At 42.6% G+C, this 19,180-nt stretch overlaps 1 protein-coding gene across 2 annotated transcripts in view; it reads right to left on the bottom strand.

Moving 5' to 3' along the window:
* Nucleotides 1-19,180, bottom strand: part of TNFRSF19 (TNF receptor superfamily member 19) — an 82,748-nt gene that overhangs the window by 28,003 nt on the left and 35,565 nt on the right. For both annotated transcript variants that reach the window (XM_039873045.1, XM_039873044.1), the window contains exon 5: nt 17,454-17,539. In XM_039873045.1, coding sequence (XP_039728979.1) covers nt 17,454-17,539 — 86 coding nt within the window. The remainder of the gene's footprint in view (nt 1-17,453; nt 17,540-19,180) is intronic.

Genomic DNA, 19,180 nt, shown 5'->3' with positions numbered 1-19,180 from the left:
TTCACCCAAATAAGTATATATATTTTTGGCTCGACAGCTGTTTACCAGCATCTGAGACTAATAAACGGTGGCCAGACTCACTTGTAACATCTGTACCTAGGACAGCCAGTTGCGCGCACACAGAACCGTAAATTCACCTTGTCAGACCAGTCTTCAGACACGCTGGGAGTGCTGAGTTTAAATTAGTGCTCCTAACTGTTTGTACTTTCCTTTTTGAATAGAGATCACATCAAAAACAGTGCAGCTCTGCAAGCATTTTTCCTTTGTTGAGCGAAGTTGTAACCTTTGTTTACAAATACAGAACTTCTGAGCTTGATTTCTCCTTTTGAGTTCCCTTCTGGGCACTGCCCTAATTAGCAGTCCTTTCATGATTTAAATGCGAGTGAACCAAAGCAGAACCCCAAGACAGCCCTAAGCTTGCCCTAAGCTTTCTTTTAATACTAATACAGATGATTCACAAAGATGGTTTGCTTATAAGCAGATCCCACACCTAAGAAGTAAACTTTATATCTTTATTTCCCATGTGGTTAAGGGCTGGACAGTGAGTGTAAATGAAATGAAATGTAAAAGGTGACAGCATGGCCCCAGAACCGGAGATCCACAGTATGCTGCCATGGCGATGGCATGCTGCCATGGCGATGGCAGGCTCTCCGACTGTGGCATTATGAGATGGAGGTTATCAGGTGATTTAGAGACCCTCAGCCACCCACGGAGGATCTTTGAGCCCTCTCCCCATCCAGCAATTCTCACTTATATATGGATTTTTTTCAATAAACACCTACGGCATCTTCGATCCATGGTTGGGAGCCTGAGGATGTGGAGGGCTAACTGTCTGCAATGATCTACTATCATTTTAGAGAGGGAACCTGAGCATCTGCAGATTTGAGTGACCCCAGGGGGTGGAAGTGGGGGCCCTGGAACTAATCCTGCACAGATACAAGTAAGTTTTGGGGGAGTCAAAAATTATACTCATCTTCCTTGGAAAAGTGTCTATTCAGGTTCTGAATTTTCTGAATTCAGCTTCTGCCCATTTTTTTTTATTGTTTTGTTTTGTTGTTGTTGTTGTTGAGTTGAACGAATTTAGAATAGAGCTACCATATGACCCAGCAATCTCTCTTCCAGGCATTTACCCCCAAAATTTGAAAACACTTATCTGTAAAGGTACACGCATGCTTATATATTCATTGCAGCATTATTCAAAATAGCCAAGACATGGAAACAACCTAAGCGTCCTCCAACAGATGACTGAATAAAGAAGATGCGGTACACATATACAGTGGACTACTACGCAGCCATAAAAAAAGATGAAATACTGCCATTTGCAACAACATGGATGGAGCCTGAGATTTTCATGCTAAGTGAAATAAGTCAGATGGAAAAAGACAAGAACAGTATGATTTCGCTCATATGTGGGATATAAAACGTAAAGCAGCAAACGAACAAGCAAAATATAAATACAAACAAATAAAAAACAAACTCATAGATACAGACAACAGAATGGTGGTTGCGGGCGTGGGGAGGGTAAGGGTGGGGTGGATGAAAAGGTTCAAGGGGGTCAAATACATGGTGATGGACGGAGACTAGACTTCAGGTGGTGAGCATGCAATGGGGTACGCAGGTGTTGTATTATTAAGTTGTACGTCTGAAATTCATAATAATGTTATTAACTAATGTTACCCCAATACATTTAAAAATTAAAGTTAAATTAAAAAACAGTTATACGTGGATTCACGACCGTGCAGGAGGCTGCTGCCCCTCCCTGCATTGCCCGAGGGTCAACTGTAGTCTTAAATTTAAAGCACGTAGAAGTGTCTTAACATTTAGGTTTATTCTCATATTCTTATTAGAAGAGTCACTTAAATAATACTTTCCTTTAGGTTATTAATAAACATTACTCTCTAAGACATTTAAAAAGACATGATTATAAGCAGTATTCTAAAATGGTTCCAATCATTCCATTATTATCTTTTGAATGATAGAAGGAAAGGTCCAAATCTTGCAACTAAAACATCGGTGATGCGAATGAAAGCCCTTTAGTACATTCCGTAAAGCTTTCATCAAATCGTTTTTCTGAATTTCTTGTAACAGAAGAGGTGTGTAATTAGAAAAGTAGAAGCTTCTTTAACTGTCTACCGGTTCTTTGCTCTGTTAGTTCTTATCTGCAACTTTATCTCTGCTCTTAGAAAATCCTAGTCAGTGGAACAAGGTAATAAAAGAAATAAGATAATCGATTGTTAGTAGCGTGGTACTGAAAAAACTCTTACGAATCAAAGGGTTAAAGATAAGAACGCAATATCGATATTTTATTTATATAGAAGAACAGTTGTTTTTAACTAGACCTACTAATGATGAAGTAAAAAATGGTTGCGATGGTCGTCCAGATTAATTAATATACAGAACAACAATGAGCAAATTCTTGTGATGAACAGCTCAAATACATAGAGCCCATTTGAGCTGTGTTTACACGAACCTGATTTCACTAAGTGAGAATTTAAGCAGCGAAACGCATTCTCCAAAGGCCTGACCTGCTTCTTCGCTGGGGCTCTGGAGAAGGCAGATGCTGGAACCAGAAGCAATGCTTGTCCATCAGCTTAAGCCCTTTGCTTCTGAAGGATTGTAGATGAAATTTCAAGGATTAGGACAGAAGCCTCCCACTGGCATGTGTCAGGCCTTCATCTTTTTTTCCCCTTCCTTCTTCTCCTGGCTTCAAAACTTCCTGTAAAATGCTGAAACTTTCCATAAGATTCTAACGGTTAAGAGCTTTATAGTAGACAGTGTGACTTAAAACCCCAGGTCTGCCACTTCCTAGCTGTGCTACCACCGGCAAACGACAACCCCCTCGGCTCAGCTTCTGTGTCGGTAAGATCAGGACCAACGAAACCTACCTCACAGGGTTTTTGCGAGAATGGAATGAAAAGTCAACACGTAAAAAGGCAGCATGGTACCTCGTGCACGGTAAAATTTCTGTAAATGTTAGCTGTGCTTTTCCTACTGTTATTCGGAATGAGACATTATAATTATTACTACATTAGAATCTGGATTGTCTTTTAACTCAGTTGAAACCACCTACATCGTAGGTCGGTTATGGATTAAATTAACGGAACGGGCTATTTGCCACCGATCCTTGGTGCATCTATCCTCATAACACATTCCTAATGCACTGGGTAGTTCAGGAGGAAAATTAATAAAAACAAGCGCAAATTGATCTCCCCAGAAGTTTAGATGTGTTTCTTATAAAAGACATAGCTACCACTACTTTTATCTAAGGATCGCAAAGTGTCTTCGCAATACGATGTCCTAATTGGTAACGTTATGGTAAAGTTACGTAACGATAAGCAATGATTAGCATAATAACTAAATCTTGAAGACTATTGTAAATGAAAGGGGTAAAACCATTCCTAAGAAAACCCTTCAGAAAAAAACGCTTTGACAGGCAAATGAGAAAAGTGTTCATTACTTGTCAGTTACAGAATATAGAGCTGAAACGCACTCACGAGGCTTTGTAGTAACCTCAGAGTTTCATATTCTCACCCGAAGCAAATGACGACAATTTAAAGGACTTGTACTTCCTTTTCCTCAAATACGTTTGTGGAGAATTCTGCGCTGGATGAGACGCGAGCGGACAGAACCACGACTGAGGATAATTTTTGTACGAGATTTCCAAATCCTTTACAAAGGCTTTTCTTAAGAATCGTTGGTATAGGTTCTTGGAGAGAATAAATGAAAATAATATGATTGTTTCCTCCCTTGCTCCTTGGGCATTAAAACCATGATTTGGACTTGTTTACCACATAGCGGCACATAAACAGAAACAGAGACAAACATTAAGCAAAAATAATTGCTTGTTTCGATTACACGCAAAGGGGGCATAGAAGAAAAAGAAGAAATGATAGTATGAAAGGAAGACAGAGAAGAAACCTATATCTACACAGATATTCGTCTGAGTTAACTGCCAATGCTTAAATGGTCTGGCCCTATTGCAAAATTATGGCGGAAAAGACCAGTTATCTGGACATGATGATTTTCTTCGTGGACCAGTTAACGTGACTTAATTCATTCATGAGGGTGGACGGGTGACACTCAGATGAGCATCTTTAATGTCTGGATTGCTAACAGGGGAAGAGAAATACTCCTATCTGACGAGTATTTCAAGAGAAGTAAAGAAGAGGAAGGAGAAGTAAGGAGAGGAAGGAGAACGGAGGCTGGAAAACCATCCGGCCCAGCGCAGTGTTTATAACCAAAAAGATGTGCTGAGCAACGGAAAATCAATCTGATGTTGGTGATATGTTATCCTCTGCCTCTTCTCTCCTTTGACTTTATCTTTTTGTTTTCACCTGGAGAGAGTCAAAGTCCCACGCAGAGCTGGGTATATTTTAGTAGTCAAGGAAGTCTGTGATCGTCTTTATTTGGCAATAAGCTGACTGTGAATGAGGTAGAAATCTGGCAGTTTCAATTTTCGTCAACACGGCTAGCAACACTTCCTCACTTGAATTACTGACTCGCGTGGTTACAAAAACTGATTTTCAAAAATAAGGCAGAAGTCACCAAGTCTCTACTTGGTGTGTGCAGACATGGGTTTGGTTCCCTGTCCAACGGAGACCATTACTTTTCATTGCAAATCTCCTCCGACTAATAAACAGCTCCCTCCCCGCAGCGTGTTTTAACAGAGGCTTTGGGCAGACAGCTCCTTTCTCCGCCCAGCACTCTGCCCACTTCTCCATTCGTCACTAGGCTAGTGTATGAGATGAGTGTAAACACCAATGGAGACTATAGAGTAAACTGACGGTACTTAAGTACAAAGCACTGTTGCCATGCCGATATAGTATTGTTCTGTTTCTAGGTTGAAACACCGCAGTTACCATCATCCATTCTGACTGCAATAGTAAGTACTGTGTATTTCAACTGCATCTCCTTTAACATGCAGCAGTGTACACTGCTCTGAAAACCACCTTTCTGAATACCTGGGTCTCTCTCCTCCTCCCCACCAGCCGCTTCCATGGTTCTGGCCCATCATCAACCCATGACCGGCCTGCAGCCACGCAGACCGCTACCCCGCTGCCCAGGTCGGCCACAGGAGCCTGTCATGCTTGGACCACACAGTACTGGCTGGGGAGCTGCCTAAGAAATAGACCAAGTGGACTCTGAGAACTGTGATCTTCCATGGTGTCCCCCCTAACACTGGCAGGGAGACCAGGGGCGGGGACAGATCTACCCAGGTCGTGGCTGTGGCTGGGCACAGGCTGAGCCAATGTCCCATCCAGGCCTGTCATCACCCAAGAGCATTGATCACGGAGAACTGACTCAGTGATCGCTGATGCCGTTGTAGACAGTGAGTGGCTAAGATATTTTAAAAATTTTCTTTTAAATTTGCCTTTGGGTTCTATTTATTAGTACAAAACATGAATGTTTCTATCCAGAAAATGAAAATTGACTATATTTAGCAGGCATTGACCTGAACAGCCGTATTTCTTCTCAACAGGACAGAAGATGACAGATGGACAAGGCGAAGAGTTTTCCAGTCTTCGAGATGTGTACGTAATTAAATGTCCTATCAGAAATGCGATGATAAAACTAAAGGGAAACGGGCTGTAAGGGCATTCGGCAGCCCAGATCACGGCCTGGGGTGTCTTCCAGCGGGATCGTGTAGGTCAAATACTGTGGTGCGTGTCTTTGAAGGAAGAGAAGACAGAGAAGATGATGATCATAGGCGAGCGGCTGGTGGGGGCGGGGAGGCGAGTGACAGGCCATCGCTGCCCACCGAGGGATCATGGGATTGACTAAAGACGTTCACTGCCACGTGCTGCTCAGAGAAAGTCTGCTATGCCAACGGCGAGCTCACTTCTTTAGATTCCTCTTTGGCACTTGGTGGACTGTAAAGTATAACTGTTTGGCACATCGATTACGCTAAATACCATAATTAACACTGAAAAAATCACAAGCCACAAAATGGCAGCAGACCGTCTACAGTATCTCTCTGCAAATATGACACAATAAAAGAATTTCTTCCTGCTTTCGAGGAAGTTTTCCTTCCTTTTCTTTTCCCGCAGTCCTAGAAGGTCTTGCTGTGTTTATTTGACTGATGAAACAATGAAGCTTTTAAACTTCTACACCAAGAAGCAGAAAAGACACCATAAAAGAAACACACGATTATGGCCTTGAACATCTGTGCCCAAGGATACACAAGCTCAAAAATGTTTTGCTTCGATCGGGACTAACAGACAGGGCTGCCATCTGGGCACTGTGACAGAGATATGAAACTTGGGCCCCTCCTAGCCCCTTCCTGTGCCTGGACTCTGCTTAACCCTTGCGGTGCCGGCCTCCACTTAGGGCCCTGGACTCCATGTCCCCAGGAAGGCATGACCTTGTTAATTTTTATCTCGTCTCTGGAGAGGGCGAAGAGATAGGTACGCTTTCACTCAAGGACTCTGCATCCTGTAACTCTCAGGTTCCCTGCTCTTAGTAAAGTGGAGAATTCTTATTTACGTCACTGCAGTATTTAGAGAAGTAATCGTCTGTGAAATTATTCTAAGATGCTGAAACTCAAATGATATCTACCCGTTCACTTCCACCAAAAAAAAAAATTGTGTGTATGCCGATGCACGGTTTAATGTGGCTGGGTCTAAACTGGAAAAAAAGTCTGGATTTGGACTGCTGTCACCTATTCCAGCAGACTTGATAATGCTATTAATTTACTTATAATTTTAGTTGACAGAACTTAATGGTAAAGGACAAAACTCTGGGTTGGGTCAGAAAGGACACACTTTTGAAGAGTCTTGGAACATGAAGCAGATTCAGAAATTGAACCAAAGTTTTATTCCTCTTTTAAAATTATTAGAATCTTCATTTGGTTCAAGAAAAAACTGAGGCAGAGAAAAGTTAAGTAATTTGTCTGAAAGTCAGGTGTTAGGACCAGGACTCAAAATCTAGCCCTCTTCATAGTGAAGATTCAATGAGCGAATCCAGGAAAAACATCAAATAGATATTGGTTTGCATTAGTCTTGAGACCATCGAATGAGGTAGTTATGTGAAAATGTCCCTTCAGTGCTAATTTGCTTCAGAAGTTAGAAACTCCCCGATTTTATTTTTCAGATCTTTATCTGTGTGCCCGGGGCCTAAAAATAATAGAAAGCATTTACGAGGAGGGAAAATCTACGGTAGGATGTAAAATCTTAAGTTAACCTCTTCCAAATTTGTGTTTTGGCTGAATTTAGAAATAAAATCAACCAAATGCTTATCTGTAATTTTCTGTAACATCACGCAGAGCAAAATATATTATTAATATGACTAATAATTAAACGAAATGTGTTTCAATTAAATTTCTTAAATTAAACTAATAATTAACTCTTGAGAAAGGGTGGGAAGCCCATTCTTCAAAGTGTGTACACTTATCATATCAGCTAAAAAGATCCTTCTGCCTGCCACTAAGGCTAGCCTTTGGGGGAGCTTCATCCCAGAAGGATCTTTTTAAAACTTCAGTCAGATCGTGTCCTTCCTGTAGCTGACATTTTCCACCTCCCTTGGAGTCGTGACTGGGTCTTTCCAATGGCCTATAAGCCTTCTTTGGTCTACACTGTCCCCCCAAGTCTGGCCTCCCCACCCACCAGCCTCTGCGAAGTGTGTTGCTCAGTCTGCCCTCGGCTTGCTCTCTCCTCTCCTCCTTCAGGGCCCTGTCCCAGGGTCACCTTATATAGGCTTTCCATGACCACCTGATTTTAAATAATACCCCCACTCTGGAGCATTAGAATGTCAACTCCTGGAGGGCTGGGAATTTAGTCTGTGTCTGTCACTGTGGGGTCTCCAGTGACCCCATCAGCGCTCAGAGCTGGCACTGGATATGTTCATTTGTCAATGAACGAGGGGTCAATCTCATGTGCAGGTAATTTGCAACACGGCAGAGATGTTTTCACGCCACGTTTCGCCATGCTCTAAACTAGCATCAGGCCCTCAGAATGTACTACTCTCTGTTTCCCAGGTTAGACAGCCCAGTACTAACAACTGTAAAAAGTAATTTTTCTCATTTTAAAGAAAAGCATGCCTCCTACGAGAAACTTTCCAGGAATGACTGACTTTCAAAGACTTTTTTTTTTAATGTCGATATTGGAGATTTTGTAGAAAATCATTTAAAGACAAAATTCAATATTTTATACCATTAACCCTTCGGTCTCTTGATAGAAAATGAAACATGGACAGAAAACACTAATATACACCTACGTAAAATTTAAAAAATTTAAAATTTTTTAAACAGAATGAAATGATGTCCAAACCACATTTTCGAGACAGTTGGTAAATAAGACAGAGAGACCCTTCTGAGTTCACTCTCGAGTCACCACTTAACACGATCTAGCTTTGGAGGGGTGGGGGGGGTGGATGACAGGAATGTTTTTCGCCTTCACTGGGGAGATGATGATTACACAGACCCTCGTGTCCATCAAAGCTAACTGAATCGTACACTTAAAATGGGTACCTCTTCTTGTATGCCAACTATATTTCAATAAAGGCAAAAAATTATTTTGAAACAGCTCTAAAAATGTACTGCTTCCCTTTAATTATAACTGTATAAGTATCGAGCAAAGATGTTTCTTGACTATTTAGTTAAGAAAATGGCTATATGGTTCGTGATACAGACAGAACTTACGAATACTTAAAATAATTCCTCTGAGATGGTGAAAACAATCGATGAAGAAGTTAAAATGTTTTCAACATCGGAAGTGGGATATTATCTTTAAAAAATTAATTTCTGTTTGGTATTTGACTTTGAGCTTTCACTTTTTACTAATATCTTTTTTAACCTTTATTTTACACTATATTTTCCTAGAAGGAGGAGTCAATTACACTTCATTTCTAATTTCAGTTTTTTTCTTAATTTTAAAGTTATTTTTAAATGTCCTTAATTCTGGTCCTTCCAAGTTCACCCGGCGGGGTGGCAGTACCGAGTGCGGCTTGTCTGTTAGGCCGACTTGGGTTCGAATCCCGTCTCCTCTTCCACATAACTGCTTCCTGGCCGTGAAGTGAGGGCATTAGATATGCCCACCAAAGAGAAATGTTTGCTATTTAAAATTCTCTTGGTGGTTCTCTTTTCCATCCTCAAAATGATGTTTCTCAAATTCAAACCCCTTCCTTAAGTAGTTGACATAGGAAGTGGCCAGCCACTCACTCATGTTTAAGGACAAAAGGGTCCCACTCCCCGCCAAGCCTATGTGTTCCAGTCTCCTTCAGGATGTCAGCTCACAGAGGACAAGGTGTCCTGGCACAGCGTGAGCCCTTTCACGTTAACTCGTGGGGATAAACGATCTGTGTATGAAAGACAGTGATCTCCAAGCTTAAACTAGGTATTTCCACTATAGGTTTGGCATAAACTGTTAAATTGCTTTCTTCCACGTTATTTATTTTAAGCATTTAATGGGTACACACGCAAATCACCGTTCCATTTGTAAAAGACCACAACTTCATGGAACAGGCCTGCTGGATTACATATTTTTAAAATAAACTGTACTTAATCTAACGTTCACTTAATTTAGTAAAGGCCTTTAACAAACCACAACCTGTTTCTTCGTGAGTAAATATTTAAACCAGCTCATTGAGTTTAAATGTCTAAAAGAGCCTGGAGATAAAGGCAGAGAGAAGTTAGATTTATAGCTGACTAGGTAATAATCAACTGCTACCGTGCTCGGAGGGCAATCAAAGCTTCTGGTCGCCTGGCTTGCAGCTCAGGATGCTCCCGCCTCCAGACAGTCACAGGCCAAGGAGAATGTGCCAGAGCATCTCCGCCCAGTCGAGCGTTTATGCTTCTCTTTTCTTTTCTTCGCGTGGAACAAAGTTACTAGTTTACAAATATTTAGCCATTTTGTATCAGGGGAAAAGAATGAATGTAGAGCGCATGAATTGAAGAAACTCTTTTAAGAATTTTTTGATTTCTGTAACTTCCATGAAACTAGGGCTACGTAAAGATAAATATCTGACATAGCTGAATAACCACCCAAAGCCGTTGCATCTATAGAGCACTTTTTCTCTAAAGAGGCCGAGACGTTTAAATCGCCCAGCTATTTTTCTAACATCCTCGGAAAATGAGGGCTTTGCTTTAACAAACGTTCAACATATTTTCAGATAACGGCTGTTTACCTCGATCACCAAATAAGCTTAAAAGAGGATGACGTTCGATGGGAATCATTCTGAAATAAATCACAACGGTTTTCTGCTTTCTTACAAAGACTGCAACGAACGTAAGCTGAACATCTCCACCCCTTTTTCGTGTCCAGAATAATAACGAGAAGTATAATTATCGTCCTGAGTGGAACCAGAGAGGAAAACTTCAAGGGTCAGCCCTACACTTAATGGCAGGAATCACAGCGTGCCTGCAGGTCTTGTGGTTGATTTTTGAAGTGTTCCTGACTCCTCCCCGTCCCTCCTTGCTGCGTCCGCTTCTCTGCCTCTATCAGCCTCATCCCTCTCTTCTCCGTCCCCCCACCAGGGCTGTTGAGTTTGGCAGAGCAAGGTTTCCCATAAAAAATAAACGGGTTCCGCGGGAGGGCTTAAAAAGCATCCCTCTCGGGCTCAGCATCTGGACACTGCAGGGAAACCATCTCTTTAGTTTCCACGGAAGCCGCCTTTGACTGCTACTCACCCTAGATTTGTTTTTCAATAAAATAATGAAATCGCATGATACGGACAAAAAGGGTAGGGGGTGATATAAAGGGCAAGCGAGGAGCTCTCTAAGAGTGGAAGGAAGAGGAAGCTAAAGTACCTTAACCCGATAAATAAAGCAGTGTAAATGGAAGGGATCTCTGGTTTGAAGGCTGGCTTTGCAATAATCTGTCTGCCACAAGCCATGGAGTTCACTTCGATCGCATTGTCCTCCTGTCCCCACCCCGAAAGTTTAACAGGAAAGAGCTGCCACGTTGCTGAGACTTCTCTTTATGAAAATCCCCTTCTCTGCTGCCTTAGCCATTCGTTCAGGACGCACGGTCACACCCATCTTGTCCCCGAAACTGTCCCCAAGCAAGACTCCATCAAAACAAGACAGGGCAGCAATCCCCCGGCCGGACACTGCCGAGTCTTGGCCTGAGGACCACAGGCTACTTGAAACCCTTTAGTCGACCGAACCCTTAATTGTATATACTGGTTTTGTGGACCCATTTTGCAGAAGATCCAGTAAGTCCTGGGGCGGCCAGGCCACTAAATATTAGCAAACTCCTCAGAACTCTGCTGCAGAAACAAAACACATACAGGCACAACAAAAATCACGTAATTTTTCCAAAGCAGAGGTGAAGTACTTTTGGACTCCATGCTTCGCTTCTGCATCCGGTTTGATGGGCGTTGACCGTGATCAGATTCAGGAAGCAGCAGGATGCAGAGGACGGCCTGCTGGAGAGAGCCAGGAGCTGGTGTCCTGCCTGGGGAGCTGAGCTGCCGAAACAGCAGGTGTAATTCACCTCCTCCTCCTTTAGAGGAAGCCTGAGAAGTCCTATTGGTACGGATTTCAAAACGCTTCCAATTTACTTCCTTTTTAATTTGTTTTTGTTTTCTCTAAAAGAGGTATTTAGCAGGCTCCCTTACTTTAAAATAATTTAGCATTGCACATCGAGACAAAAATATTAATATTTGCAGACCCATAAACACGCTTGTGGGTATCGATTCATTCGTGTGTAAATATGGAAAAGGGTCTACACAGAGATGTGAAAAGCAGCATTGTGGGGAGCATGTGGCCTTAAAACCACACTGTTGTCCCAATGCCTATATGGTTGGTACTTAACAATATCATGAAAATAATGCCGAGAACAGTATGTGAAAAAAATTTTAACTGACATGAAAAGGATACGAAATAATATGTGCATCATAATTACATAGTTTTTTGTTTTTTTTTTTTAAATCAGTGGTATAGATAGAAAAAAAGACAAAAGAAAACCATCAGAACGCTGTGTTTTGTTTTGTATGCTCCGATGTTGGAAATGTTTCGTTTACAGTGTTCTCCATTTCTTTTTTCTACCAAACTTTGAAAAGTATCTTGAATGGGCAAATATTTCTTTCAAAAGCTTAATTCGAAATTGCTTTGATTTGTTATTTAGAAGACATTTTGAGTTTCCTTTGGGGAAAAAAGTAATCCCTTTTTTAATAATGTGACTTGTTACTTACTGGCACCGAGACCTGCTCTTTTCTGAGCGTTTTAAGCCATGAAAAATTCCTAAACTGTTTCAAGCCAACTGCTCTGCTTTTCACTCTCCCCCACAGGGCGACTTATCTGATCGCTTATCTCTTTGGAATCACGTGGCTTGTTCTACAAAGCCCCCAAGAACAAAGCAAACATCTAGGTTAAACACACTTGAATAAAGCTGGACTCTGGTGAAAACCCCTTTGAATTTTTTCAAAGCCATTTGTTCCACATTAAGTAAACATTGCTCAAAGACATCACACAAAATCTGCACTTCTTATCAGGCCCAGGGTAGAATACAGTTCTCCTAAAATTTCTTGTGTGTTTCTCCCTACTTCTCCTTCAGGCTCTAAGTGGGCCCAGGAAGTGAAGCTACGAGGAGGAGCCAAGCCTGAAGCAGGGATTTCTACGGAAAGGGTCCCTTTTAGTCACCTGCAATTTACAGCGATGTCGCCATTCAGCCTTGGGCTGTGGTGTCCAAGCAGTCATTCTCACCAACTGATGCTATTAGTGACTGATGGGTGGACTGATCAATTATATTTACACCTCCAACATTATTTGGTGGGGGGGAGGGTTGTTTAAAGCACGAGGCTTTAGGCAATGGGACAGAGGGGAGAGAGGCCACCTTAAGTGGGTTCTCTTCATCCTGGTCGTCTAGCCAGTCAAGGAACAAACACAAAAAATCTGCTGCTCACCCACCTGTGGAGGTAAAGGACAAGCAAGACAAATGTCAAAGCCAGCTGCATCATGAAGTCCTCCCTGCAGGGAACCAGTCTCCACACCATACCCTCCACGGAGCGCCGAGGGCGCAGGCGGATGCCGCCATCACGGGGAAGAGGGCAGGCGGCGGGCAGGTAGTTGTCACTGAGCTCGCTCTGTGGCAGGCGTGCTTCTGGACATGACTTCAGTTAGTTCCATCTGAGCTCTGCCAACGTGGGCGTGATCATCCCCATCTTCCAAGGAATAAATAGAGGTTCGAAGTGGGGAGATGATTTGCTCAAAGTCACACCATCGGGCACGAGGCAGAGCCTAGATGTGAATCCAACACTTCTGGCCACGCCTTGTTCTGCTCTGCTGCCTCTGACAGACACCCTACTCTTCAGGGCTTCTCAAGAGTCAAAGGGATAGAAACTCTTTCTTGTTTTTAAAATCACTTTACAAGGTTTACCCTCCAAGAGAGAAACTTATATTTACGTGCTTTAAGCTCCGAGACACAAATCTGAGCTGCAGAGAAGCCATCCGAAGTTCCCTCGCTCACCCGCTAGGCCATTTCCTGTGGCGCGGGCACTTGCACGCTCCGTGCTAGCTCGCGGCTGTTCCTCGAGCCACCGCCTTGGCCGAATGCCATACCCCTGGGCCGACATGTGGTCCTTTCGCAGGACAGCAGCTCCCTCTGAGTGCTAGGAGATAGGATCGCGGCATCCAAGAAGCACTGGAGCCAAGAGACTGGAGACGTTGCCCGCTGCCAGGCCCGGCGCCAGGAGACTCACGTATACTGACAGTTTAGCACTTACGACAACCTCAGTAGGTAAGCATCGCTCCATTTTACAGGGACAAAAGGGGAGTTATGCGAGTCGCTTGGCCAGTGACACCAGCCACACACGAGGACGGACCTTGGGTGGGCCCCTGGAGAGTGGGCAGGTACACGGCGAGTTCTCAAGCTTGTGTTTTCTGTTGTTACTTTTGTTTGCTTCAGAAATATAATACAACATTTCATTTTAAATTCTTTGTGTTACTAACACAGTCATCCTTTTTAAAGACGTGTCGGTAGCTTGCTGTGCACTGCACAGTTAGGGTGCAACTAACGGATGTCTTGAGGCCGCTTCAGAGGTGGCCTGAGTCATCCCTGGAGCAGAAGCCCTTCAGATGTCACACGAGGAGCAAACAATGCCTTACTACGGCCACAGAATGACCACTGAGTGACAAGCCCAGCTCACCTGTGCAGTAGGGAGCTCTCTCTCCCCGCAGGGACAGCCAGCCTGATGCCTGCTCAGCCTTTTTGTTCTCTCACATATAACAGCCGACCTCCCTCCAACCTGCAGACAGGCAGACGTGCCTGTCACCTACACAGCTGAGTAAGATGAAGCCCCTCCCTGTGCGTCGCCTTCACAGGCCTAGCATCGTCTCCACTCTCGCCTCAGGCGAACCTCTCGTTTCGGGCTACTCTGGCTTCTGTTTCCACTACTTCTAAAACGGCCCTCGTCAGTGTCCTCGAAGACCTCCAGGGTGAAAAGGCCACCTTCAGCGTCAACGGGCTCACCGTGCGCACGGCCGCGCTCTGCTCCCTGGCTTCCTGAAGCTTCTCTGGCCCCGCTGTTCAGTCTCCTTTTCGGGCTCATCCTCCTCCAGCAGGTCCTTTAAATCACAGCCCCAAAGCCTGCCCTAGTGCGTCACCACCGATTCTGTCATCTTAGAGCATGGCGACCCTTCCCGGCATGGGACTACGCAGCCACCGTCCACCTCCGCGTGTTTCCTATCTGAATACCGTCTCCACATGCGTCCTATCTGAATACTGTCTCCCCTGTGAGTCGTTATTTGACCGCCCCCACGATGCTGCACCCTCCACGAAGAAAAGGACTGGGGTCAATCTGTCCTCCGTTGCGTGCCCCACACCCGAATATTCAATCAACAGGTAAACGGAAACGGCTCTGCCTGGCGGCACAGTGCCATTTCACTAGACCCATCAGATTCTCTCCCTCGGGAGCCTGAGGAGACCAAATCGGCCCATTGGCAACATCGGGGGTAACCAGGAGGTGTGAAGAGAGGCCCGCAGGCTGAGCAAGCAGCTGTGTGGCACTACGCAGGACTCAGAGTCCCCTGCTGCTGGGGGGCCATGGCCCCCAGCCTCCAGGGCTGCCTGGGGTCCCAAGTAAGGGCTACCCCCGGGTTCTGAGAAGTTCCAGCCTCTCTCACTACTACCTGTGTCCTTTAAACAAACCCCAGTACTCGAGGCAGCTCGAGTGGCGTCACCTCCTTATAGCTAAACTAAGAATCTAAATAATACGGGAGCTCCCCATGGGGAAAAAAATCACCAAGGAAGCAGGGTTTTTTTGTGGATAAGTTGAAAAGCACAAAGTAGAAGAAATGAAAACGTAAGGCGCCTAACATAATTCCCCCCAAAGACGTCAAGATCACTTTTGAGGAGATTGGTTATGTTCTAGAAGTACTCCCAAGGACTGTGCCAAAGGCAGCAAACTTTCCTTGACACTCACTAAAGACCACCAGGCTGTTGTTTTGTGATTCAGAAGGCTAGTTGTAGCTGTGCACACACATCTCTGACTTCGAAAAATAACTTATTTTTCTTTGCCTTCTAAAATGTTTCATATATGTAGAAATATATCTATACATATGAGTTAAACTAGTTACTTTTCTTTTCAAATTATAACTTAATTGGGGCTTTACAAAGCATTAAAAGTTAAATGTGAAATCCACTTTTAAAGGCTCATTTATGATGTCCAAACTTAGTCAGATCCCCAAAGGCAAAAAATTCCAGTGTCTCAGACTTATGAGTAGATTATATTTGATTTAAACCCAACAAATTAAACGAAATAACAACAACGACAACCACCTTAGTACTTTCCAATTCTAAACTGAGCAATACCAATTGACTAAATCTTTTATGGTAGTTTGGAGTGAGGAGCATAATCTTTGCCTTTTGGGTAAAATGATGGCTGAGCTGACTCATGGGCCAGACCGGGTTGCTGCCCCCATTTTAATTGGCTTATGGATTGCATAGTGTAACAACGCTTTTTTGGGATCTTCTCGATGTTAGATTTTCAGAGCTTTCATTAAATGATGAACATTAAAGCAAACAATACGAGAAAAAGTCAACATGCAGTAGATTACATCGGCCAACAGAGGACAGAGTAGATAGTTTGTTTTTCCTTAGGGAGTAAGCAGTGTGGAAAGATCACACGATCTGGAGTTAGACCGACTTGGGTTTGAATCCTGTCTCTGCTAATTACTGGCCAACAATGGAAAGTTATTGACCTCTCTGGACCTGGTGTCCTCATTGACAAATGTGGGCTGATGATGCGATACTGAGAAAATTAAGTAAAGCACATCGTTTCTCTACGGTGACAGCCATTCGACATTGCATTTGTTAATTGCAACGACTTATTTGGTGAATGTTTGCATATTATAAAAATGACTGTCAAAAGACATTTCCATAAAAGTTACAAGTCTATAATTATTATTGTTATTATTATTGTTTTTCTATCACTTCCGATGAAAAATAGAAAGTAACACATTTCGGTAAAGACTGCAAAATTCCATGATGTTTGTGGCCTTATCAAATAATGCAACGACTTTCCATTAGTTCAGAGGGGGCTTCTGTCACAGAAAGAAGCAGGAGGACCTATCCCATGCATTGAAAATTCTATCAAAACAACCCCTAGATACGAACACTGATATTACCAATAGTCCTGGAAAGGCACGGTGACCCCTGCCATGGGATGGAGCGCCCTCCTGCCTCCCCCTGATTCTTGCGTACAGAGAAGCGCAGCTCGCTGCAGCCCTCCTGGCAAAGACCAGCGCGCCCTGAGCACCCCGGCGGGGGCCCCTGCCCACTTCTCTCCTGGCCTGACGCCTATGGGTTTTCCTTGGTCAGATTTGCACTTGAGTCTGAGAAGAGAGACAAGACACTCTTCCTCCTCTTCAAACTTGAACCTCATACCTTTGATAGCTAAGAAAAAAACGTATGGCCAGAAAGATGAAGTGATAATCAGTATGAAGAGTACAGGCATGATTTTGTCATTTATAGTTATATTCCCAGCACGTAATGGGTTTGCTCTTATTTATTTGTTAAATGAGAAAAATAAAAGAGTGAACGAAATGAACTAAGATTCCGTTTAACAATACATTATTAGTTAGTGCGGGTGATTCGTGGAGGGGAATGTCTCTGGAATGGCAGAGAAGACACTACATGGCAGTGTCTGGGGAATGAGATGGGAAAACACAGGAATTCATGGGGTCGTGGCACAAAGACAGCACGCATTAGGGTCTGGACCACCTGGTTAACTGGAGATGCACTTGGGTCAAATATCTAGAATGAAAGATAAGAGTCTGAATGGAACACAGCAGCGGCAAAACGTCTGTATTTCACTCTGAGATTCCAATCAATGGACACAGTTTGCTGACTGAGACACACGACAAAAGGGCTTTCTGTCCTGCTGGACGCTTGAGAAAAGAGTGCACACTATAAGCCCCACGGGAGAGAGAGATTTTGCTCCATTTGCCAACTGAACAAAGATCTTAAAAAAAAAAAAAAAAAAAAGGCAGCCATGTCTTTTGTGTGAAGATCACTCACAGTGTGGCTCGTAAGGAGGGGGCGGGTCTCCACAAGGGACACACTCCATGTCTTGAAAACCAACAAGTTTTGTCTTCCTGTAAAATCTAGAAGAGAAAGGAAAATAATCCTCATTAGCTCTTTCGTCTAAGCTCGCAATGGCAGTAAACAGGTCTGCATCATAAATCACTGGCAGTCTCCATTACCAGTTCTATTTTAAAAAAAAAAGAAAAAGGTTCTCAAAGGCTTAAATATAATAATATCTTAGACAGACATCCTTAGAAAGCCTTCTGAGCACGCAGTGAACACTTAGGAAATACCGATTCCACTAAACGTAACTGTGGCTTTTACTCAGTCTCGCTTTTTCTGTGTTGAGGTGGGGGGTGCTGGTGAGGGAACGTGAAACCAAGGTGAGTGATAAAATGCCTTATAAATAAAGTACTAGTTTTTAACATTTGAAATTAAGAGACAAAGATAGTCAAGCAAACCATGAAAGCAATGGAAAAATGTAGGGAGATACTTAGGTAATCTCGATATGGGGACATCTTTGTAGTGTTTACAAGAGACCCCGGAGCCAGAACGGAAGAGATTAACAGCTTTGAATGAACACACGCACACACACACACTGTGTGACTCCTCAAGAGCAAAACCAAATAAAGCATCATTAATATAGTTAATGGGCAAAAGAAAATGGAAAAATGGTTCTAATCATAGTGTTGTCTATAACTTAAGTCTAGAACATTAAACTTAAAAAATCATTATGGTGAAAGCAAAAAACAGGCAAAGAACATGAATTCCCAAAAGCATACCATTTCGTAATTTTTTAATTTTCATAATTAAAACTAAAAAGAATGATGTAATTAATTTAAAAAAATTTAGCATTAAGATGTCTAACCTCATCACTAATCAAGTAAATATAAACTGCAATGAAAATTGCACCATTTTTACTTAGAAAATTGAGAAAATATTGGTATGAGCATAGGCAAACAGGCACGTGTATCTGTCGTCAGTGGGAATATAAGCTGCCGCTTGCAGCAGGTCCATTTAGCAATATGCCATCAGAACTCATAAAATAGTTTACATCCTTGGCCCAATAATTTCATTTTTTGAAATATATCCTAAAGAAATCATCAGATGGGTGAAGCTGTATGTGTAAAGATGCAATCATAGTACTGTATATAAATGAAAAAAGCCAATTAGGCATAGTCCTAATATCCAACACTAAACGTGATCGACCACAGCAGACCCAAAACAAAGGACTATAGGCGGCCTTTAGAAACAATGATGCAGATCTATCACGCATAATTTTTAAGTCATGAAATATCAGTAAGTGAAAAAAAAGAAGTGTTAATAATATAATTCTATTTTGTAGAAAAAGACTTCAGTATAGAGTCTTTCAGATTATTTACCAATGCAGCCAAAAACATTTATGTTAATATATTTGCCCTAAAAAATGGAAAGGACATTATATATCAAATATTAACAGTGATTATTTCTAGATGGTGAGAATTCAAGCAATTTTCTTTTATACAGAAAACTTTCGACTTTCTATGACAAAAATAAGGATAAGGAGAATAAATTTATAGATCAGGTCTATAGATATAGAGGACAGGTAGATGCAATTATTTTGTATAACTGGATAACATAATAACAAATCTGTATAATTTATGACTGAAGCAAAATTTGCATTCGAAACGAGGTAAGTTATCTCAAATGCCCAATACCTTCAGCATTTGCACAGTGTTCTA

This window comes from Pteropus medius, unplaced genomic scaffold, assembly GCF_902729225.1.
Source record: "Pteropus medius unplaced genomic scaffold, Ma_sr-lr_union100, whole genome shotgun sequence".
Lineage (NCBI taxonomy): Eukaryota > Metazoa > Chordata > Mammalia > Chiroptera > Pteropodidae > Pteropus > Pteropus medius.
This window is presented reverse-complemented; position numbering and strand designations above follow the sequence as displayed.